Genomic DNA, 25,386 nt, shown 5'->3' with positions numbered 1-25,386 from the left:
AACTGAGGAACAGGAGAAGCGCGCCAACTCTGAAGTCTACCCCCCAGTTGTACATGTAGGAGACTAGTTTTTGTGAGAAATTTCACTCATAAATGGAGAGAACCACTCTCCGATGGATCGTATACGGTGAGCATGGTGACCCCTACCGCCCTCAATGTGGATGGCAGAACACCCTGGATTCACCAAACCCACATTTTTTAAGTCCAGCATCTCATTAAGACTTATGAACAATGTAAATGAAACATGAAGGAGGAAGAAGATTGTAATGGTAAAAATACCCCCCTCCACTTCTGTTTTTGGACATTTTTTTATTTGAAGGACACCACAAAAAATATGTATTTTTGTCTTTTGTCTCTCAATTCTATCCTTTCTACTTTTCAATAATGAGTTCTTTACTTATAATATTTTTTATGCACAAAGGGAATTTTCTTATCAAAATAATGTGACCCGTAATGCCAATACTCACTTGTTAGATAATATGTGGCATCGGCATATGTTAGACATAGGTTTGGAAAATACTAATGAGTCTTGTTATATGTGCTCTCTAATACCTCATGCTACTAGATCAGATAGACTACATTCAACATGAGAAGTGCCCTCAAGTACAGCCTTAGGTTTATTACATCTTTACTTATGTAGGATTAAGGCGCAAATGCAGTTAGCACATGTTAAAGTAGCACATTTCTTAGTTAAGACCACAAAATATGATTCTTTAGCAGAGTGTTATACATTCTCACAGATAGACAGGACATCAAAGAAGAGATATCGTGCATGAAGAAGTCAGGTCGTCCTACTACTGCAGGCTGGATTCAGATGGTCCTAGATCTAGGCTTTCTAGGAGTAACATGCCCGCGCACTGAGTGTAACAGTTATTTAGTACATCATTTACCTCCAGATTGTGTCCGCAGGCCAAGATTTAGAGTCACTGAATCAGTCTTTGTCCTTGATCAATGGCATTCTGATATAGAATTCTCTTGTAGGGTTATATCTTTATGGAAAGGTATTGATGATCGTCCCGATACTATAGGGAAGTATACACTTATCTGAGATGAAAACATTTCACACTACACTTAGATAGATAACACAGTCCTCAGACTGCCATGAAACTAACTTCTGTTTCTTTATGTTTCAGAAGAAATGGCAATGTTGATAAGGGCCAAAATATTGTTTTTAAGACTTTAATAGATAACGCTGACATGCAGGGGGGCTCCACCAGACTTATGGACTATTGTTGGCAGAGTGGAGAACTACAGTATGCCTAGTTGCCACCATAATGGAGTGGAATCTGCTCCATTGTGACTTTGCACACTCTGGTTTCGATAATTCCTGGAATTCATATACCAATGACCTTGCTCATCCCAATCGAAGGAGAAGAACTGTGGAATACTATGGTACGAGTACTTGGAGTGACATTGCTCAGGAGTACCGTTTGTTCAATGATGCACAGCTATTGTTTGGAAGTATTCTGCTGTTTGTTCAGGCCAAAGCAACAGCTCGATGGTTGTATATAACCAGATGGGAACTATCAACACTACAAAGGACAGGCTCAACACGGTTAAGGAAGAGCTGCTTCTGATGAGAATGATGGTATTGCAGCACCACTATGTACCTGGCCGTATGCTGACCATGCAAGGAGGGGTGTGTACGAAAACTGGGACAGTGTATTATACTTTCATTCCAGCAAATGATGCAGACAATGGAAGCTTCTCCAAAGCTATACAGACACTACATAATCTATAAAAGAAAATGGTAGCTGAAGGAGGAGTCTGAGGTAATTGGTTTCGTGGGTGGTTGACATTACTGCCATTCTGGATGTCGGGACTATTCGGAGCTTTGATTCCATCTATTGTAGCCTTATTATTAATATATTGTGCCATACAGTTGATTCTAGAATGTTGTAAAATAGTAGGTGCTAAGGCAGGAGGGATGTTTCCAGTTAGGACGCCAACACGTGTAATAGATTCTCAGGGGAATGTTTATCACATAGTGCCAAATAAATAACAAGGCTTATAATCAATGGTTGAAATATCAATTAGAGGTTGGAATGGTACAGGAAATGTAGAAAATGTATGTGAAAATATAACGCAACAACAGACATCAGCAGAAAGCGCTACGCAGAGGTACATAATAAATGAACACTGCAGGCCCAAATCCAATACTGAACAGAATAAGATGAAGAGTTCACTTGAGGACACACTGAAATGAGTAACTTGAAAGGGTTGCAGTTAAAAGCTAACTCATGTTTAGCAAAAATGTAGGTATTTATAACTCAAGGCACACCGGCTCACTGGCAGCAACTTCATGTTTCCAAATAGATTGTAACCTGATTAGACAATGAGTGCAGGAAATCTAATCAGTTCAGACAACATGGACGTTTTAGGATTACAATGATAATGCTTACATGGTATTAAAGTTGTATTTGCCAAAAAATGTGTATGTATTCTGGAGTGAAGAATGGTTGTTTGTGAAGCATTGTTAAAGCCACAAGTGAAGAATGTGTAGAAGATTAGTTTAGAGTTAAGGCATTCCAGGGTCACAGGTGTTCAAATGTTTTTCTGTTTCAATCTCTAACTGGCAAGTCAATTATCATTTATTGGTTTGTAAATAAGAATTGTGTGATTCTGTATATAAGAGGCTGTCTGTGCTACAGCAACTTGTGACCGGCTGCCTGGCTGTGTGAGGAGGGTCGATCTCCCTGTCACGACAGTAAAAGATTGTCTTTACATTGCCAAGAAGAGTTTGTCTTTCTTTTCATTTTTTAAGTTTTGATTCACCCTGCAACAACAAGTCATGCAAAAGTAGGCACCAGGGAGGAAATTGGAGCTCCATGCAGGCAACAACATCCTCTCCCAGCAGGCACCAGTACTAGGGTGCACTACCAAGGGCACTGACTCTACACCCTCTGACATAACTGTGCAACTAAAGAACCCTAGCGAGTGGGTCAGAGACAGGGAGAAAGTTTGATATGCAACACACACAAAGTAGATAGATACAGCTATAGCAGAGACATGAGAGGTAAGAATGCGGAAATGCAGAAAAGCGGATTGGTGCAAAATATACATACAGGGAGTGCAGAATTATTAGGCAAATGAGTATTTTGACCACATCATCCTCTTTATGCATGTTGTCTTACTCCAAGCTGTATAGGCTCGAAAGCCTACTACCAATTAAGCATATTAGGTGATGTGCATCTCTGTAATGAGAAGGGGTGTGGTCTAATGACATCAACACCCTATATCAGGTGTGCATAATTATTAGGCAACTTCCTTTCCTTTGGCAAAATGGGTCAAAAGAAGGACTTGATAGGCTCAGAAAAGTCAAAAATAGTGAGATATCTTGCAGAGGGATGCAGCACTCTTAAAATTGCAAAGCTTCTGAAGCGTGATCATCGAACAATCAAGCGTTTCATTCAAAATAGTCAACAGGGTCGCAAGAAGCGTGTGGAAAAACCAAGGCGCAAAATAACTGCCCATGAACTGAGAAAAGTCAAGCGTGCAGCTGCCACGATGCCACTTGCCACCAGTTTGGCCATATTTCAGAGCTGCAACATCACTGGAGTGCCCAAAAGCACAAGGTGTGCAATACTCAGAGACATGGCCAAGGTAAGAAAGGCTGAAAGACGACCACCACTGAACAAGACACACAAGCTGAAACGTCAAGACTGGGCCAAGAAATATCTCAAGACTGATTTTTCTAAGGTTTTATGGACTGTTGAAATGAGAGTGAGTCTTGATGGGCCAGATGGATGGGCCCGTGGCTGGATTGGTAAAGGGCAGAGAGCTCCAGTCCAACTCAGACGCCAGCAAGGTGGAGGTGGAGTACTGGTTTGGGCTGGTATCATCAAAGATGAGCTTGTGGGGCCTTTTCGGGTTGAGGATGGAGTCAAGCTCAACTCCCAGTCCTACTGCCAGTTCCTGGAAGACACCTTCTTCAAGCAGTGGTACAGGAAGAAGTCTGCATCCTTCAAGAAAAACATGATTTTCATGCAGGACAATGCTCCATCACACGCGTCCAAGTACTCCACAGCGTGGCTGGCAAGAAAGGGTATAAAAGAAGGACATTCAATGACATGGCCTCCTTGTTCACCTGATCTGAACCCCATTGAGAACCTGTGGTCCATCATCAAATGTGAGATTTACAAGGAGGCAAAACAGTACACCTCTCTGAACAGTGTCTGGGAGGCTGTGGTTGCTGCTGCACGCAATGTTGATGGTGAACAGATCAAAACACTGACAGAATCCATGGATGGCAGGCTTTTGAGTGTCCTTGCAAAGAAAGCTGGCTATATTGGTCACTGATTTGTTTTTGTTTTGTTTTTGAATGTCAGAAATGTATATTTGTGAATGTTGAGATGTTATATTGGTTTCACTGGTAATGATAAATAATTGAAATGGGTATATATTTTTTTTTGTTAAGTTGCCTAATAATTATGCACAGTGATAGTCACCTGCACACACAGATATCCCCCTAACATAGCTAAAACTAAAAACAAACTAAAAACTACTTCCAAAAATATTCAGTTTTGATATTAATGAGTTTTTTGGGTTCATTGAGAACATGGTTGTTGTTCAATAATAAAATTAATCCTCAAAAATATAACTTGCCTAATAATTCTGCACTCCCTGTAAAAGTGAGAATAAAAGAAAAAGAAGAAGAAGTCCTCGGGACACTAAGAAGGACATAAGAAATGTGCCTGCACACATTTTGAAAAGAATAATCAACACAGGCATTATTAAAAATTATTGCAGCGAGTGCTGTGTGGTGTAAACTGGTATAAATTACTGATGGCTGTGCCTGCCGTACCTGTTGATTTCTATGTTTACTCTGCGGTGCTGTTGGTGTTGTCGAAGGGAAGTTTAGTAGACCGGGTAAGGAGTCTATCCAAGAATTACCCCTAGTCTGTGAACCTTTTGTCTGAAGAGCCATCTGTCTCGGCATATTTTTTAAAAATTTGTTTTAAACTTCAAGTAAAATTTATACACCAATTTTGAGAGCACCCAAAGAGGGTTGAGGTATTTGCTGCAGGTGAATATTTAACAGCTCAGGTAAAAACGTTCTATTTCAACTATTTTGACTCGGAAATAGATCATAATATGTACAATTTGTTGCTTCCTGTAGCAAATGCCATGTGTCTCAGTGATAACAGGCTTTCCCTCCCACAGCTCCATTTCAACAGGTTTCGCTTAGCAAAGCCGACCTGGGCGAAAACTGCATCTGTTCAATATTTATCACCCAATGTGGGGAACTCCTCAGAGCTCAATGCTGATCTGGTTTGCACAGTTATTGAAAGTCATACCATGGGGTATGTAATTGTAATTGTAATCGTATTTATATAGCGCTTACTACCCCTGACGAGGCGTCGAAGCGCTTTTCGATGAGTAGCACGCTACTCCGGTACCCAAACAAGAATTAGTGAGGGATTAGTATAATTTAATAAGGAGTACAGTTTTAGTATTATTATGAGTTAATTTGAGTTGCGGATATGAGAGTTTGTTAGTTAGATTGACTGGAGTAATGGAGGGGTGGAGGAGGAAAGAAATCCAGAAGTGTTAATTGGGAGTTTATCCTTCATTTACTCAATCCAAAGGCTTGAGATGAATAAAAGGGGGGCGGAGGGGAAAGAGGATGTGGAAGGGTTAGGGAGAGCATAGTAGCAGGGTGAGATGAATGCAGGAGAATTTAGTAGGGTTGTGTGGGAGGTCACAGAGGTAGAGTGAGGTTTGGTGAGTTAGATGTGGGGGTGGAGGGATGAGCTTAGGCAGAGATATTTAGGAGATGAAAGTGGTCGAAGGGATTTGGGATGAGTCCGAGTGAGAATGGAGGATAGTTTGATAGAGACATGACATAAGAGTGATGAGTAGATAAGTGTGATAAAAAGAGAGCAGAAATTCATAGAAACATGCCAGGCACAGAAACAACATATACACATACATACACATATATATATATATTTATACACACACACACATGACTATACACACACATCTGCACATACAATACATAATTAGAATCATGGGTAAAAAATACTTAGTCGTCCATCCATCATCCTGGTAAAAGGCGGGAACTCCCCCACCTACCTCGAGGGTGGACGGGGCGTGGCCCAGCGGGCGGAGCCCACAGGTGCTCCACAAAGGGAGAAACCCTCCACTCTGTGTCTCCAGCAGAGGAAGACAGAACCCGCGCGTCCCAGTCAGACACAGACCACGCTCCAGCACATCATCAGCTCACCTCCAGGAAGGATTCCAGATCTCCTCTGCCATGGGATCTCTGAGCGCACAGCCCCGCCCCGCCCCATCCCTGCTAAGCCCAAGAGCCAGGGTGGGCCGTCCTTTCCAGAAGGTGAGCTTCAACCGCGGCATCTGCCGCGTCCACATTGTACACTAGGGTACGTGATGGGCCACGGGGGCAAAACGTCTTCAGCAACCTTGTGTGCCCCCGGCAATGTCATTGCCACTAGTGCGTCCCCGCGGAGATGTCCTCGCGCCCCTGCGCATCAACAACGCACCACGCGAGTCGGCGGCAAACGCAGTGGGGTCGCCTTGGAAAGCTGTCCATCATCCTGGCAAGAGGCGGGAATTCCCCTACCTACTTCGAGGGTGGACGGGGCGTGGCTCAGCGGGCGGAGCTTACAGGTGCTCCACGAAGGGAGAACCTTCTACTCTGTGTCTCCAGGAGAGGAAGACAGAACCCGCGCGTCACAGTCAGACACAGACCACGCTCCAGCACACCATCAGTTCACCTCCAGGAAGGACTCCAGATCTTCCTCTGCTATGGGATCTCTGAGCGCACAGCCGTGCTTCATCCTTGCCAAGCCCAAGAGCCAGGGTGGCTTGTCCTTTCCAGAAGCTGAGCTTCGACTGCGGCACCTGCTACGATTATGATTGTAAGTGCTTCCTTTGAGGTTTAGTTTCTGTAAAATGAGCATCGTGGCCTACACAACCGGAGTATTTTCTACGAGTATGTCAGTAAGCGTTACCTAGCATGTTTTATACGCCCCGTTTATATTCTACACTAAGGGTACGTGATGGTCCACGGGGTAAACGTCTCCAGCAACCTTGTGTGCCTTTGGCAATGTTATTGTTACTAGTGCGTCTTTGTGGAGATGTCCTCGTGCTTCTGAGCATTAACAACGCACCACCGGAATCGGCGGTAAACGCATTGGGGTCGTTTTGGAAAGCTGTCCATCATCCTGGTAAAAGGCGGGAATTCCTTTACCTACTTCGAGGGTGGACGGGGTGTGGTTCAGCGGGCGGAGCTTACAGGTGCTTTAAAAAAGGAGAACCTTCTACTCTGTGTCTCCCGGAGAGGAAGATAGAAACCCGCGCGTCACAGTCAGATACTGATTACGCTCCAGTATATCATCAGATTCACCTCCAGGAAGGATTCTAGATCTTTCTGCTATGGGATCTCTGAGCGCACAGCCTTGCTTTATCTTTGCCAAGCCCAAGAGTTAGGGTGGCTTGTCCTTTCCAGAAGGTGAGCTTCAACTGCGGCATCTGCTACGTTTATATTGTACACTAGGGGTATGTGATGGGCCATGGGGTAAACGTTTCCAGCAACCTTGTGTGCCTTTGGCAATGTTATTGTTACTAGTGCGTCTTTGTGGAGATGTCCTCGTGCTTCTGAGCATCAACACCGCACCACCGGAATCGGCGGTAAACGCAGTGGGGTCGTTTTGGAAAGCTGTCCATCATCCTGGTAAGAGGCGGGAATTCCTTTACCTACTTCGAGGGTGGACGGGCGTGGCGGGTGTGTGGAAATTAAAAGGAAGGGACAGATGACAGAGTGGAGTAAGAGCGCTGGAATCAGAAACCACAGCTGTGGAATTTCAAAAGTGAGACTAAGGAATACCACTGCAATCCATCTGGATCCAGGACATGGCAGCTATTACTGAGCAGGATCCAGTCTGTCCTTGTGAACCATATCGACTTTGATCCAGTATATTATGACGATGCTAGGTCACACTAAGCAGCACCCGCAACTTACCTGCTTTACCATCAGAGTAGCAGCCTACTGAGGGTGACAGAAGCTTCTTATTTTCACTTGTAGGTGGGCACTACTCACTTAAGAGGCCATTAGCACCCCTTTTGTTAGAATATTATCATGGCTTGGACGTCACGGAAGCTTAACATCTTGATGCAAGTGCCTTGGAGGGAACCAAAGACTCTGCTTTCTCTCACTTCACAAGTACTTACAAGATAAACTTTGATTAGGAGCAGGTTATTGGCTTTTCCAATGCCCACATGTAAGAGATATGAATGCACTGCATGAAGGTCAGATTTATCTGGATGAGTAATTGCAATAATAACAATTTTAAAAATACTTAATAATTTGACTTTCTTTTATAGTGGTACTCATCCCAATGTAAGATGTCAGATCACTTTACATTACACAGATATTATACAAAAGCAATGAATCATACAAGTAAGTCTGTACTCAGTAAATGTACATAAGACGGATGAGGTTAGAATTACTCAACCATTCTAGTTGGCATTATATGTGAAAAGCTCTTGTCCTGCTGAAACAAGTAGTCCTGATGTAAAACGTATGAAGGGTCTACAAAGCACAGTGGTTGGGGTCATTTGTACTAATATGTCTTCATTATTACTCATAGAAGCGTTTTGCAAGAACCTCAGACCAATAAAAGATTGAGAAAAAAAATAGGATTCTAAACCTGTTCCTTGCACTTTCCATACAGCTCCCTGATGCTGGTTCATAACTCACTTTTTTATGACACTCTGTTTGTAGTCCTTGTGCAGGTAAAAGAAGGATATCCGAGACGTAACTCACTGAGCTAAGTACATAAATTACATATGCGTTTAATAAACATGCTAAACGTTGTGCTTCAGAGCAGACACATTAACACTCTTTACTATTTTATGATGAGTCAAACCTGTGACTAGACTGCACATAGATGCCTCCAGGAGGCGCATTAACTGCAAGAGTTATCTTATTGTTATTATATCCAGGAATTTGCTGGATACACAAAGATCTCTGAAACAGGTGCTTTAACCGCAAAAGATATTTTAAAATGCAGCCTGTTTGGGACCAATTAAGTAGGTAAGAACAGATTCACTGTCTCATTTATTCTTGTAAATGTGTTTGTGGAGTTCTTTTAAAAAACAAATACATTTACAAGTTGACTGACCAACTCCGCTCCTTGTGATTCCACCCCCTTTCTGGTGCCATACCCGGTCCCCTAATTTATAGAATCTTGGAGCATTTTTTTTCCAATTTACAGCACTGACCAACAATGTAGCACACTTTTTTAGGTCGAGCCTGCGCGCTTTGACCTGTTGTCAGTCTTATGGGCTTTTAACCATGCCCACCTCACGCCTATCACTTTCAATCGTTTGTGGGCTTGCCTTTCAAACATCACTTGTGATCATTGGTAAATGCTTTATTTGTGTCCCGCCTTGGGGAGGTTTTGAAACCCTCTTGCAGACTGACCCGGTTACATGGATAATTGCGTGATTGCTGGTACGTTTGTCTGAGCAAACTTCTTTTCTCCTTTTGTGTGTCTCCTTCGCGCTCATGCTCACAGTGGCTATGGCACTTTGAACTGGCTCGCTTATGTCAACTGTTTTACTTTTCATTTTCAATTTATGTGGCAAGAAAAGTCCAGTTAGGAATTCACAACGCCAATAGGTCTAACTTGAGCAAATGCGAGACCCACTGTATTGCAAATGCTTGTTCTACTTGTTGCTCCTTCTTTAGCGGTATGCTCAGTAGACAACGTTTCAAGGCAGGGTTGTATGACATGAGTCTAGCCTTCACACTGAACTGAGTGTGGCTGATTCAGTGAAAACCTTGTACAGCTACCAGATGCCAGGTGCATGAAGGAGGAGGGGAGGGCATGTAATTCTGATGTCTGTTTTGAAAATGTAGTACATTCCCAATGTGTGATGGAAAAAAGTAGGGTTTTTCACAGAGGATAAAGCTTACAAACGTAGGGCAAAGGTGTCTCTGTACTGGTCTCAATGGCAAGCAGAATAAACACTTGGTTGGTCCACCTAACGATACATTTGCTTGCCATCATGGTCTCCCCAATTCTTGTTGTGATAACTGGCATCTTTCAGAGCTAAAGATGCACATTCCTTCTCCCTGCTTCCCTGTGCTATTTAATAAGTGCATCAGTCAGCGGACTCGGACATCCTGAGGATAATGATAGTACTGTAGAGGCATATCAATATATTACTTGACTGATCTCATATTTTTCTCATCATTGCAACTGCCTTAATAGACCTTCAATCAGGTTCCCAATATAATGAGTTTAGGGTTAATAGAGTTCACAATAGTAAAATAAACCAAACTGCATATTTCACGTCTCACCACATATAAAATCACTGATGCTTAACAATGAAAGGATGAGCTGGCTTATCTGTGCAGAGAGCTTAGATAACCTATATGACAGTAAAAGATAATATGTGTGCCACTTGGAAGGAGGTTTCTCTATAGCTACTACAGGGAAAAAACAGTCTAGATGTTTACAGACTGTGCCTTTGGCTAATGCCGCACCGGTTTCAGACTAGTGTCCTAGACAAACCAAACTATTAAGTTGATCTTGGAGGTGGGACTAAGTTTGCTGTAATGATTGAATGGGCATCTTTATTTATGCCTATAGGTCATCAGTACCTTTTAAGAACTGTATTCTAATCATAAGGGAATCTGAGTTGAAATGTTATGTTTAGATAGGTTTAGTGCCTCGTTCCTTTCCAATACTCAACATACTGTTGGAAACTAAGAGTCCAATTCACAAAAGGAAGTAGGAAATGTACAGATGAGGAGCTACGCCTCCAACCCAACACACATGCCCAACTTTTTTTTTTTTACTACTCACTCACAAACACTTCCAGGAGTACTTCTGGAATGCTATGCAGCCAGGTTTCAATTCGTACTCTTATGAAGTTCATGTGACTTTCCATTTGGGCTCCTATTCTGTTGTAATGAGTTCTCTATGTTGGAGAACTCCACAGAGTGGGAATGGGATAACTTGCGCAAATACACATTATTTTGTTCTTCGCAGGGAAAGCATTTTCACCATGGAGAGAGCTTTTCCTCTAGCAAAGCCAAGGGTGATCCATTCCCCTTCCAACCCTGCAAGGGGAGTTAAACTAGGCCTTGGCAAGAGCAAACTTAAGACCCTATCCAGGATGGAAACAATAGAGCCAAACGGTGTCTGGGACAACCCAAATGTAAAACTTTGGGGAGATTCACAGAGTTCTAAGACAAACAAGCCTTGGTATAGCCACCTTTCTACCACTTGAGTAGAATTTATGACTTCAGAAATCTCCAGTCCCGTGAATGGCTTCTGCGCTGCCTAGAACCACTTAGTAAATAGCTGGCAGGTACAAAAAAATGACAAATTTACGTTTGAAATATAGGACAACTTAACAAGTCTTTCTGTTTCATATTTACGATGTTTGCCAAGAAAACTTATGGTGAACTTTACCTAAGTGGTTAGTGAGCTGCTACCATATGTAATTTAGCCAGGGAACTATCTATCAAAACGGATTAACGTGGGTCAAAATCAGAATCAACCTATTAAGTGTTATTACTATTTTGAGCTATAATATATGTGATATTAAGCCTGAGGCAGCAAATATTAGCTAATTAGTCAAGTTTTTGAGAAGACTCAGCTCCTACAATAAGTAGTTTTTAATTCTGCAAAATGATATGAATTCTGTAGTGGCCAATGTCTGTTGCGTTGGATTGTGAGGTTAATACTCGCAGACCTGTGGCGGGAGTAAATGTTTGACAATGTTCAGCATTCTGTCCATCATCTTTTTGTGTTGCTAAGGTTGCCTTAAGTGGGAAAGGTATGCCCAGACGTGGGTCACGTGCTCACTGTGCCACTGGATTAAAGCTAGCCTGGCTGATGAGGGGTGAACCCCAAAACCGGTCCCGGGATATCAGTTTCCAGTCCAGGGAGGACCTGGCAGTTCGGGCCGAACTGTTCCCATAGGAAGCAGGGTTGAAACTAAATTTCATGTGGCTGGGTCTGAAATGGGGTGGAGTGGTGAGCAAAATGACGATGAATTTAACCCCGATCTATGACTGGAGATGAATGCTTGACAATGTTCAGCACTTCGGCCATCATCTTTTTGTGTTGCTATAATTGCTTTAAGTGGAAAAGGTTTGCCCAGTGGTGGTCTGATGCTCAATTTTCCACTGAATTCAAGTTAGCCTGGCTGATCTGGGGCGATACTCCTAACCGGTCCCAGGATGCTTGTTTCCGGTGTACGGATGACCTGGTCTGGCAGGTCGGTGGGACGGTTTCCATGGGGAGCAGGGTCGAGAGTGATTTGCATATGGATTGGTCCAAACTGAGGTGGAGTGGTGAGCAAAAAAACGATGAAACTAACCCAGATCCGTGACTGGGGGTGAATGTTTGACAATGTTTTGCATTTCGTCCATCATCTTTTTGTGTTGCGCCTTTTCTGTGCTAAATGTTTTGTACAACATTAGAGGGATGGTTAGGAAGAATGCTCCAGAATAACTCTGGGTTTAATTTCTGCTCTAGTTTTTTTGATAGAAAAAGTCTACTTTGCTTTCGACAACAAACCACATAGAGGTAGTATACAAAAATGACCATACAAAAAGGTGTAAGGCTCACATGTAGTTACCCCTGTCACCTGTATGAATGCTTGAGGGCACATACGATATCAAACATATTAATATCACTGCATTTTCTTGAATAGCAAAAAACTAATAATGATGAGCCTTTAAATAACGTGATTAATAAAAAAAAAATCTAACTTCCCTCTAACTTGCTATATGGCAAAATGCTGCACAAATCTACAGAATTAAAGTGTACGGACACAAACGTTTCACTGAAGGTGTTCAGATCTGGGTCAATCTAGCTAATAAAATGAAATATTATGAGCAAGGAAGACAGAAGTTCGTGATCTTGGAATGTATCTTTGAAACATGACATAAATTAGTATATACCCGAGACAAAATATCACACTAGAGGGTTCGACGGAACTGAGAACTCACGCTAACTCTGAAACAAAGACATCCTTCTTAGAATTTATATATATATTTTTTTTTTTAAAGAAAAACTGTGCCTTTGTTACCTTTCATGTGTCCTCTCACAATCATCTATGATAATGTGAATATGGCGCAAAACCTGCGAAGAATGATGACGTTTCCGACCTTTTAATGACTGCCTGAGAAGAGTTGCTCGCCTCGCTTCCATGACTAGGTCATTAAATGTGCAACCCGGAGGCCATCATCGCAATTATAAACAAACTTCCAACTTCAGCAGGGTACTCTATTTCTGTTTCCTGACCATTTCCTCGATGTCGGGTTGTAATCATCAGCAACAGACGGCAAAGGGCCTTTTCGTTGTCGTGTGTTTCTGAAAATGAGGATATTTAATGGACTCAAATTAAATATTTCGGTGAAGAAACACACCGTCGGATTGCAGGCTTCCGGAGGCACGAGGAATGGCGAACCGGTACGAGATATGAAGGGATTCTACGTCTGCCAATACATGTTTTTTTGTTTGTTTTTGACGAATGCCAAACCTGATGGACGGACTGTATTCTTTTTTTTTTTTGTTTGTTTGTTTTTTCAAGAAAAAAATGTTTTCATGACCATTGCAATCCATTATGTGATATTTTTGTAGGAATTAGGTAATGGTGTCTATAAAGGGGGAATAAGAGAGTACCAAGCAGTCCTCTTTTTCTCCTTCAACTCACAGTCTTCCTTCATTTTTGTGCGAAAACCGCCCTTCCTCCCAAGTCCTTCAAAGTGTCTCAGACCAAGATCTTTTCTGCCATCCCTTTAGGTTCCCCCCTCCATAGCTCTGTTCATGCTACACTCCTACTATTCCGTCCTTTGCTACTGACTGGCACTATTCATTCCGTCTAGCCTATGTTGTTCTCTCTTTTGTATACTTCCTTCCAACCATGTTATCTCTTACACTCCTTATTTGGATCAGGACAACAGACAATCCGACAATTTTTGTTTCTTTTGTTCAGAACACCACCACCCCCCCCCCCCCCCACGCCCCAAGTTCTTTATTTGACCATTTAATTATCCTTACCATTCCTATTACTTTAGGAATTTAGTGCATATATGTTTTTAACTCTGCTTAACTTTCTTTGTTTATGATCATTGAATACTTTGAATAGATCATGTTTTTGAGTAAAACTGGCAGGTTATCACGAAACGTATTTTCAAGACTTGAAGGCGAAGTATTTTAGTCTGATTTTGTCAGTCTACAATTAAACAACTTGATTTGGTACAACGTAAGTATGGATCCTTCTATGGCTTAGTCTAACAAGTGGTAGATATGTGGTTTACCCAGAGTTTATTAACTACTTAAACCTCTTTTTGAGTGTAATTTTATCATATGAATTGCCACCTCTTGGTTCTACTGGTAGGCCTGTTTATCAAAGAAGAGTAGGGTAGAAAGAGCAGGAGCCGAGACTTTTGATCTAAAAACTAAAAAAAAAAAAAAACACAGCTTGCTGTATACGGATTTAAGAGCAGACAGGGTCCCTAATAGACTGAGCAAGGATATGCCACAACTTTTGATCTCCTCCTCCTATCCTTCTAAAATAGAAAGGAATACATAGGAAGATAGCACAAGGAAAATTATGAAGTAAGATGCTTAGGAAGGGGCAGGAAAGAAATTACAACAAGAGACAATAAAAATAGCATCAGATGGAAAGGTAACTGAAAGGAAGGACACAGTAAAAGGCGAGAGACAAGAAGTTAAAGGACACTCAGCTAGACGCAGATTATTTTGTCAAGTGATATGTCATATACTACAAAGATATTTTCAATGCTTGTAGAATTGCTTTTGAAAGCCAGTGAAAATGAATACAAGAGGCATGAGATACACCATCACACCAACTCTCACTGTCTTGAAAAAATGTACTTGAACCTTCAGGCATCCGGCAAAGTTTATGCCAAACTTAGTAATTCCTTATTTATTTTGCAGTATCATTGGGGAAAGTGAGTAAAATCTATGATTTATGATACATTTGGTGATAATATACATTGGGCTGCCCATCAGATGCCCACTAAGGCAAGATCCATGCATCGTCTTCCACAACACCAATGACGGTGCAAGTAACTTACAATTAGGATAATTACATACACCTTTGTCCCACTGGATATCCTGAAAATCTGGCCTGGATCCGGACTCCAATACCAATATCAGACACCCATAAAACTGCACAGTTACAAAATTTGCAGTATGGACACTGAATTTAGATAACCATAACAGAAACAACTTGTTAAACTCTTAGTGTTGAATAAAATAAAGGGTTACAAGGATTTCTTACTGCTGTCCTACATGTCACATAGATGGTGCACTCCACATCAATTTTCTTTTTTACTTTAAAGCATTTTAATGGAAACTGCAAACCTAACGTAGGTAAGTATCTTGCAATATAAATCCCTACACCAATAGGCCAGAGTCTCAAATGACGACAGTCAGTGTGACCAGCATCCGCTTCATTCACCCTCCGTAAATATTAACTGTTGGTTGAAGCCAGAGTCACAGTAGAGACTGAGCTATGACCGGATTGTAAACTCCTGTTAATGATTTCATCCACTGACAGCCCTTAATTGCAACAGAGTAGAATGAAATAAGATAGACTTACTTGTTGAAAAGGTTCAGACCAATCCTATAGTGCCTCTTCCTGATGATATCGTTACTGAATGCTGGTGAGTCCCAGCTGTTCCGCGTTTCTTTGTGATATGTTTGCTTGCTCAGAGTTTGTTCTCGTAAACTGTCTCTGGACGAAGACTCAGAGCTGCAGTTTATTGTATCATTGGAATTCGAAGTGCTATTGATACTGTCATTGTCTCCGTCAGAGTAATCCGATTCAGACTTGCTTTGCCGGTTTACAGTTCCATTAATGACCAAGTGACTGTCAATGGGCCTCGGCCGGTGCCTTGGTGGCTCTTCTTCCCGGGGGATCATCTTTGTCGGTATACCATGTGGAATATGTTTAGGACTCCCATGTTGACTAGGTAATCCCCTTTCATAGGCATTTTGTCTTTTTAAGGATCCTCGTTCTGAACGATCACTTAAGTCCACTGAGCTGTCACTAGGAGGTTCTATTGTTAGCAATGGCAAGTGATCCATTCTGAGTCTCTGTTCTTGACATTCTAAAGAAGGAGTACTCCTACAGCTTGTATCAGTGTCTATTTTATCATCTTTGTGGGTCATGGACCAATACTCCTGAGAAGAGTTCATTGATCGTAGCCTCAAGTCAGACTCTGTGCTGGATGGTCTGTCTACTGACTGGGAAAGAGGAAGGGGCGGCGAGAGTTCTTCCTCGTCTATATACAATGTAACGTCACTGTAGGATGCAGTCATCTCATCAAGTTTCCTGTGATCAACATTGTGTGTTGGCTTAACCTGACGACAACTTTCACGGTCCATTTCAAGGCTTCTCCCATGGTCCTGCACTTGTCCTTCATCTGTGTGCAGGCTCCGACAGTTTAGTGCATCATCAATTGATTCAGCAAGAGATTTCACCTGCCTGGAAAATGCATCCTCCAGCTCGGTTATAGCATCCGCAAAATCAGTGGATGCTGCAGGAGATTTCATTGTTGTTGGTTCCCCATGATCACCACATTCCGGTGGACCAATGGATCCATGTTTTGATCCATCATTAGAAAGTGACACCTGCTTTCCTTCGAAGTAGGAACTATGGACTTTCTCAGGTCCTTCAAAAGAAAACTGCATTCTCATATTGGACAGCACAATGCGCCTGGACATGCGATTTTCAGACATAGAACTTCGAAGCCGCTCAAAGTTTTTGTTCATCTGATACTGTCGGAATGCTGTTTGTATGGTACGCGCTGCATGTCTAGTTATGAGACGGCCTCCATATTTGCGTTCTAGCATTTCAACCTAGGAAAAGAAAGGACAAGAAATAATTACTTATTATCTATATCCCATTGCCATGTTACCACCAATATAAATGTCATGCATAAAAGAAAACAACAAGAATTCTATACATTATTTACTACATTCAGTTGCAGTGATATATTTCCAAACCAAGCTCCTCTGTAACAATTTGCCGATAAAATATGGTGCCTTTGGTACCTACCGACCAGGGCTTGCTCTTCTCTCCAGAGTTGGTGATAGGGGCTCTTTTTATTTAGACCACAGTAGAAGAAGGTTGTTGCTACAGCTACTTTTCAGCCACCATAGAAGCAGTTCAGAACCATATTATGTACGGAAAGTAATTAATGAGGAAGAAGCCCCCCCCCCTTCTATGACGGGAAGAATGCTCAGAAATCAATCAGGGTGCGAATCCAAACTTAAAGGACGTGTGGTGCTGGAGTAAACTATTATCACTCTTGTCCTGTATTATTCCAATTGCCTGCCTCACACTTCACCCTTCAATGGATGTAACAACTAATCAGCCATTTTTATACTACAAGCAGGTGATTATACGGTGCCTATTCCGAGGAAGGGACACAAGTCATCTCTGTACAGCATTTACAAAAAAAAAAAGCTAAATAAGCTAAGAAAATCACAAACAGTAAACAGCCCTATTAAGACATAGGAGTATTTTTATTCCCGCCACTAGGCAGAGGAGTACTCACAAGTTGAGTATTGTAAAGACACACACGGCCCTATTCACAAAATTGCCAAAGGGAATCGTAAACTATGTACTCAAAGTATTATTACTCAGGGATGCACATTTACTGTTTCGTCGTATTCACCAAAGGCGGCAGATTCCAACTGTTCTACTAAGCGAAATACATCACACAACAACATTTGGGATGTTCCATTCTCTTTCCCACCCAGAAGGGAGTCATTCCATCCTTTGGCTTGTATAAACCTCTGACCGTTTCCAGGGCAGCTAAAGGTCAGAGGACAGTTTGAGAATGCATTGATCTGACCACTCTGTAACCACTAGGACGGGGGCATTTACTACAGCGCAGTTGTATTCAGTTGTGGCATACAGTTATGTACTAGCAAAACCATTTACGTCTATCAACTATCTTTTTATGGATTGCATCAACCTGTTTTTATAGTGGTGGACATTAATGCATTTAGATGCAACACACTCTATTAATTGCTTTGGAGAGAAATTGAAGGCAAAATCTTATTTTTTGTGTAAACAATTAGAGTGCATTAAAATGGAATGAATATGTTATTTTTTCTGCTTTTCAGCCACTTATATTGCTCAAAAAAATGAAAGCTCGATGTTGACATCTAATGTGAACTGAAGGTCATAACTTTGAACCCTGGCAAGGTAATCCCAGCCTCCCATCATTTCGAGGTCAGTATACTGAGCATCACTGAGCTGAGTAAAAAAAAAAAAAAAAAAAGGAGTACAGCTGAGAGCCCGCTGAGATGGTTAAATCGTTGAATGAAGAGAAAGGTATTATTTTCATTTTTAACTGGTTCGTCACCAAGAGTCTCCAAACTTTTGCTTCATATTAAGTGCTTCTGGAATAGAAACGAAGTTCAAGGAGGTATGAGAAAACATATGTTTAGTCTATTTTATAGACTCATTTCTAGGCCTTAGCAAAATTTATTTTACCCCGGCTTAATCTTGCATACTTTTGTGAATTCTATGTGTTACGCTTGTTATGCGAAATTCGTGAAAATGTGCTAAATTTTTTCAAAGCTGGAGCACAGGAACAACATGAAGCAAGTGGCTGTTGAGCTTTTTGCGCTATTCTTTTTGAGTGCGAATGAGACCAATCTGGACAAAAGGGTGCATTTCACACTACTATAGAGAGATCAATGCCGATTTTGCATTTTTTTTTTTTTTTTTTTTTAAATGGCAGTATTTTGGTAATTCTGTTAAAGCAAATTATACAAATTTCACACGCACCCTACTCCTATGTATAATAATATGGTGACACTGACTTTAACCAGGAAAATATTCATTTATTGGCGCAAAACTAACTTTCGAGGTAGCTCCGCTGGTTTTTTTTAAAAACGCGCACAGCTGAAACCTTCACACAATGTACAAATTCTTACGTAGCTTGTGTCTCCACAAAAAAAGTAAATATGCCAGGAAGTAGCTGAAACAGGTCATCAGACAGTAAGAATTACAGCATTACAGGGTGATGTGAGGCTCTGCCTACTCACAAATTTGCTTGCAGGTACCTCTAGTGAGACTTTTCAATGGCCAGTCAATATAGCACGACACACAAAATGTTCTTGCAGGGTAACATAAATCTGTTACTGTTGGTCTTCGACTGGCCCACAGCCCTGATCATCGAGCAAGACATCATAAATACAACAGCTCAGATACTCTAAAGCGAAATAGGCCATTTTAATAGGCTAGGCCTGCAGGCCAAAAGGTTACCCATTACATAAACTGAAACCACAGTCCCACTAATACATCAAATTTACTTAACTGCTCCCATACCCCAAAACCTCTCAGGAACCGTAAGCACCAAAGCAACCAATTAAATTCCCAGATTGAACTAGAATAAGTCCTCAAACCAACTCTCCGATCTCTCCAAACTTTCCTTCTTGTAACACATGCCAATATCTCACTATCGTCCCCACTGGATTTCACCCCATTAGTAGCAATCCAACTTCTCCATTGTACGATACCCCTTCTGCTCAGCGTCTGTCTTAAAGTGGCAGTAAATCATAAATGTGCCCAGGCCTGTGCAATTAAAAAAGCCCCAGCTCACAAACTGAATGGGAAAAAAAAGGCTTACCCTGATGCAAACTAACAAGACAAGTATCTTTCTACTGTGTAATCTGCCTTAAACCTATTAATTCCCAGCTCAACAAACCATCTGCCAATACAACAGAAGTGAAAGATACAGCAGAAAAAACACCTTTCGCCATGACCTCAACCTACAACCCCACTCTCAAACTGACCCTCCCCTACTCAGGTCTGCTACGGAGAGTCATATTTTATTAGGGCAAGCCATTTTTAGGACCTACTCACCCCTTCTGGAAATTGCAAAGAATAGGTGTTCTGTTCAGTCAGAAAATGAAGCAGCAATATAAGTCTTCTTCTCACATTTGCTCTGTGTTCAGAGACAAAGGTCAAAAGTCAATTTGTCTTCTTACAGTTATGGCTCCTTCTGACTGCAGAGTTCCAGGATTTTGTGAGATGAACTGTCTGGCCTGCTGTACAAAGTGTGTGAAATGAAGGGCTGCTTCCTAACACACAGCATTTAAATAACTAATTCAACTGTACAAACACTTCAAAATATATTTCAGTAGTTGTGAAAGCCCATTTTTTGTACTTCTGTGTGATGAAAATAATAGGATGAAAACAAATCAGAACACTTTACCTGGTGATTTGCAAATGATAAATTAGTTTTCAGAAGCCCAATTTTCACAGATTATTTTTTAATACACTATATAGTTTTATCAGTAAAGCTGCAAGTTAGTGGGAAGGTTTTTGGACATTTCTTGAAAATGTACTGTTTGTAAATGACAGCGCGCAACCAAATCATGCTTTAGTTATATATTTATTAATAGTGACAGTTAAAACATAAGCTGAGAAACACTCCTGCCATTATGGCAATGCTATTAGTAAACTAAGAGGCAAGTCAATATCTTGTGTACCCTATATGTAGGCTAGATTCTCATTATACATTGAGCAAGTGTTTAGTCTATTTAATCAAACAAAAGAGTTTCTTTTGTATAGCAGAAATGCTGACTGCACATACTTGAAGGTGCACTCACATATGAGAATGAAGAAAAAGGTGACTCTGTAAAATAAAATATTTGCATAGGATCAACAATTTGAGATCGGTTTATGGGTCAAGTAGATTATTCAAGTTACTAGACCTGCAGGTCTAGTAACCTTTTTTAGGATTTTTCAAGTCCTTCTACTCGGACCCCTTTGGCCAGCACCACTCCTGCTTAAAAACTTGAGGAGATATGTTTATCATACTTCCCCCCCCCAACCCCTACACCCTGGGCACCCACTGTAACAGCATAAGACCTGGGTCTTTCTGCTGAGGCTCTGCTTCAAGAATGTGGGGCTGGGCAAGTGGACGAAGAGTGTGCAAAGCAAAATAGGTTGTCTAGCTTACAAGACGTACTGTTTTTTAGAATGGAAGATCTGAGTTCCCAGATCACCAAAGTCAAGAACCTAGCATGACCCTGCTGTAGAAGAATAACACATATCCATCATCCCCGTCTGTGTCCCTCACATCCTTGACTGTCAGAAGCTTGAAGGGCCAAAAAATGAAAAGGAAGGAGAAAGTGCAAGAAGATATCTGAAATGAAGAAGGTTCTCCTGAAATTACTACTCTACCGTATTTAAAGGGAGAACCAGACTGCAAAAGTGCATTTTTCCCATTAGGATGAGAATTAAAGCCTAAATTATTTTCCAATAAGGATTGAAAGTGCTAGTTCTATACAAACTGTAACAATAAAAGGATGTCAGTACCTTGTGTGTGAGAACAATGTTCGAGTAGCTTTGCATTTACAGCCCCACTGCTGAAGGAAATGCTGAACGACCTAGTCAATGGTGTTCTCAGAGCAAAACCATACTTATAATCACAAGCAGTAGTGTGAAGTAATGTATTACATTGACGAGTGTCACATGTCTATTAGCAGAAGTACCAGAGATGGACATAGTCATAGTCATGAACGAGTGGACTAGTGTAAGACCTCAATCAACAGATCTGTCAGTTTTGTTAACTGCAGTGTGGCTGTTCTAAACATGGTCACACGTGGGGCCAATGGTCACAAATCCTCAGCGATAAGATAAAAAGTGACCCCACATTTTAAATGGGAATCGGATAAAATGATTAATATGTGAATTTCCTCCATCTGGTATATCCTGCGCCTAATAACTGCCACTGGCTGCAACTGGTGGCCATCGTAACTCTTATCTGGAGACTAGATCTGATTTTTCATCATCAGACATTGAACCAGAGTAAGAGATGGACAAACAAGGATGAAGCAAAAGGTAGGAAAACAGTGACAAAGAGAGGAAGCAATGGTGAAAAATAACCTGCAAGACTAAGTTAAAGAGATGGAAATTGTCGGGTGGTGGAAGAAGGAGTGTGTGATGTGGAATCAAGACTAGGCAGCGTTGCTATCAGGCAATCTGAACTTTTGGCATCATGGTGGGAAGACTCCTAAGAAAAACTTTGTGCCCATATGCTTATTTAAAATGCAACTACTGGATACACTTGCTGAACTGAAGTTCCAAAGGCAATAGATCACAACATTTAGAAAAGCAATTGGCGGCTGAACAAAGAAAACAAGATGCCAAGAGGAAGTGCCTCAGGACTGGCACGAGATCCGAAAAAAAAGAGTACACAGAATGCACACCGGCAGAGAACCAACCCGCACTGAAAGAAGGTATGGTTTACACATCCTCCTTTGAAAGCAGAGCAGGAAAGGAGAAAATAAGACGTGAGAGCGTCCTGTGGAGAAGATAAACCTTTACAGAATGGAAAATACAAAAGAATGGGACCGAGCATAACCATGAGAAGCACAGCACATGTTCATCTTATCCGGAAGTAGATATGGAGACCGGTATAGCTCAAGTCCTCCAGGAAGTAGTTTTGCAACATTCGTTTTTGGCTGGTCATCAACTCAACGCTGATTTCACTGAATAGGGTGGTTTCACCTCGGTCCACAGGCAGGACCGCCTGAAAGACTGAGATAAGATATGTTTTAAGGGTGTCAGCCTCGTGGTTGTGGTATACAGCATGCTACCATGAGTTCCAATACAGAAAAGGTTTCTCAGAGCCATTTTACACTGGAATACAATTTTGCACATCACAGCAGCTCCTCCTCCAGATGAGCGTTTCAGGTCCACACAAATCGCATGCTACAGTTTCCTCAAAGTGTTCATTTCAAAAATGTTTTCCTGATTTTTCCCTCAAAGTCTAGTTTATTTGATTTCTTGTTGTACTTGTTTCTCTTGGGTGGTATGTCTGCTGCAGACAAATTATCATAACTCAGTATCTTACCTCACACCCTACTAGAATGTGCAGTGTCAAAGACATTTTAAGCAAACAGTCCCAGCACTGAAATTGTGGCACATTGTGACAGTTCTGTAGATGTGTCAGTACAGATATACTAGTGCACAAAGCAAGTCAGGTTATTGGTTATGTGCTGTGATTCCAAGATGCACTACAAATCAGGGTAGAGGTACTCTGTGGGAGTTCTGTAAAGTATTAATACTGTTGGACAAATGCACCGTGAGAACCAGGATGGAGGTGCTTTGTAGGAACTTTGAGGTCAGAGTGCATAGAGACCAGAGCATTAAGGGCATCAAGATGTGTTGTGGAGGCTCTGTGGATGCCTTAGTTGTGTACAGAGAAGGAAACCAGGAAAAAAAATGCAGGACGAATTTCTTATCTAGCCCTGCTCTGCTTGTTGCATTCTGGTACTTGTAGTTCCGATTAACCCAACATGTATGCATGTCTACAGCTACTAGAATGCAAAGAAAAAAAGTGAGGTCTCCGTGAAGCCCCATCACACCTTGAACAGGACAGTTTAGCAGGTTAGAACACCCTCTGTTGTGCAAAGGGTGATCCACTTTGCATTTTTGACAGTACAAGTCACTGTATGTAAGTTCTGAGTGCCCCATACACTTGTAAGTTGCACTCTGCATTCTGGTGTTTGTTGTTTAATTATTTGGAAGATGCTCACCACCAGATGACAAACAAAAATGAGCCACGGCTGAGCAAATGCCTGGTATGGCACAATTAGCCTTGGTTGGGAAGACGTCTGGGGGGGTTGGCAGAAAGGTGGACAAATGCCATACAGTTGTGGGCCCTGAGCAACAACAACAAAAAAAGGGGGAAACAGAAAAAGACATGAACAGTGTTGTGCAGAGAAAGAAAACTTACATATGTAAGAACGAAAAACGCCTGCAGATACAGTGGTGACGGAAATAACCCTGTAGGAACATGCACGTTTAGAAAATCGAGAATTAAATGCCCTACCACTTAATCCCACCCCATTGCCTTTCCTAGCTCTAGCATTTGAACCCTCCCCATCCATGCCTGCTTTCTTTGGTAATGACTACATCTTAGTTTTCCTTAATCGCAGCATGCTGGTCTACCTGGTAGTCTCTCTCTACTGCAAGAGCTTCCAAGGGGAATGAAGGGAAAAGTGGTCTCCAGGGCGGTGGATGGAGTGAGAACTTTGCTGGAGTCTGCCCAGTGATGTGTGTGATAGTCCACGGGTTATCATCACATTACAGAGTGTTGCTACGGGAAATACAAGTCTAGGCAGTCGGATGGAGAACTGAGGAAATGAATGTCACACTCGTTGGGTAGCTGGAACTTGGCTGTGCCCCCATGAACATCCGTCCAACCAAAGAAGTTCAGCAGAGCGAGGTGTCAGGAAGGGTTGCCCACACATTTCGCAAAGGGGCTTCGACTGGAGACAGCACAACTCTAAAGCTAACTATTCCAGCTTCTTGCTTCTAGGTGCTGCAAGATGGTAACGAGCTGCAGGCTTAACGGAATGTGGCAGTTATACTACCCCTTGGGCAATGGACCACAGCTATACTACCAGGACGTCTTCCCTGATTAAGAGTGGACCTCGCATCAAATGGAATATCTTCATCTTATAGCAGTGAAAATAATTGAGGTCCAATTACACGCTATTTAGGTCACTGTACTAATGTGTCACATCAATGCATTTACTGCAGTGCAAACGTGAAATTGCAGATTAATACCACAGTACAACTAACTTGACATAGGAAGAACACTATTTACTTGTTAACAGACTGCATATTGCAATTAATTAACACATGGAAGCAATTCCCCAGAGACAGCCTCTTCAATGTGAGGTTACTTTACTGCTCAGTTTTAATTAACCCCTTGCAGCCTGGATTTAACTACCTTTCTTTAAAACAAATAAACATAAACAAATGCCATGCCATAAACCACACATGCTGAACGTGATGTGCTATGACTGTTGTTGAAGGAGGCGTACCATGAACCACTCAAGGCTTCCCTCATGGCTCCTACAACACTCAACAGCGGTGACACCCCGCGCCTCTAAGTGTATTCACTACCTTATAAAAGCATCTTCTGTTATGGATCATCCTATTCAGAGCTTATTATGAGCTTGTTAGTCCCTCAGATAAACGCATACTTCCTTCCCCACCTATCGATTGGTAGTTTTTTTTTTCTTCTAAATAAAAGGCGCTAATGTTCTGAACCCTCATCTTTATTCCTGAACCTCTTGGCTTTCCGGTAATAGGTACCACGGTGCCTCCATTCATGAAGATGTGGTCCTTTATCGCTATAAGTGGACTGGGTCCTGGGTGCACAGCATCAGCAGTTCTAAAAACCCGATACTGAGGTTGGGGACTATTGGTCGCTCCATTTTTGGCGTTAACTCTTGGAGCGGAAAAGAATATCGTAACTCCTTAAAAGTACCACCCCCCCCCGGCCGCTGATGTCACTTCAAAAAGACGTGTTACA

The 25,386-nt window shown here is 41.8% G+C and overlaps 1 protein-coding gene across 11 annotated transcripts in view; it reads right to left on the bottom strand.

The window, feature by feature from the left end:
* Positions 1-25,386, bottom strand: part of IQSEC1 (IQ motif and Sec7 domain ArfGEF 1) — a 695,018-nt gene that overhangs the window by 116,374 nt on the left and 553,258 nt on the right. For all 11 annotated transcript variants that reach the window (XM_069206623.1, XM_069206626.1, XM_069206624.1 and 8 more), the window contains one exon: positions 15,624-16,885. In XM_069206623.1, coding sequence (XP_069062724.1) covers positions 15,624-16,885 — 1,262 coding nt within the window. The remainder of the gene's footprint in view (positions 1-15,623; positions 16,886-25,386) is intronic.

The sequence above is a fragment of the Pleurodeles waltl genome, chromosome 9, assembly GCF_031143425.1.
Source record: "Pleurodeles waltl isolate 20211129_DDA chromosome 9, aPleWal1.hap1.20221129, whole genome shotgun sequence".
Taxonomy (NCBI): domain Eukaryota; kingdom Metazoa; phylum Chordata; class Amphibia; order Caudata; family Salamandridae; genus Pleurodeles; species Pleurodeles waltl.
The sequence above is the reverse complement of the archived record's forward strand: the minus strand, read 5'-3'. Positions and strand labels throughout refer to the sequence as shown.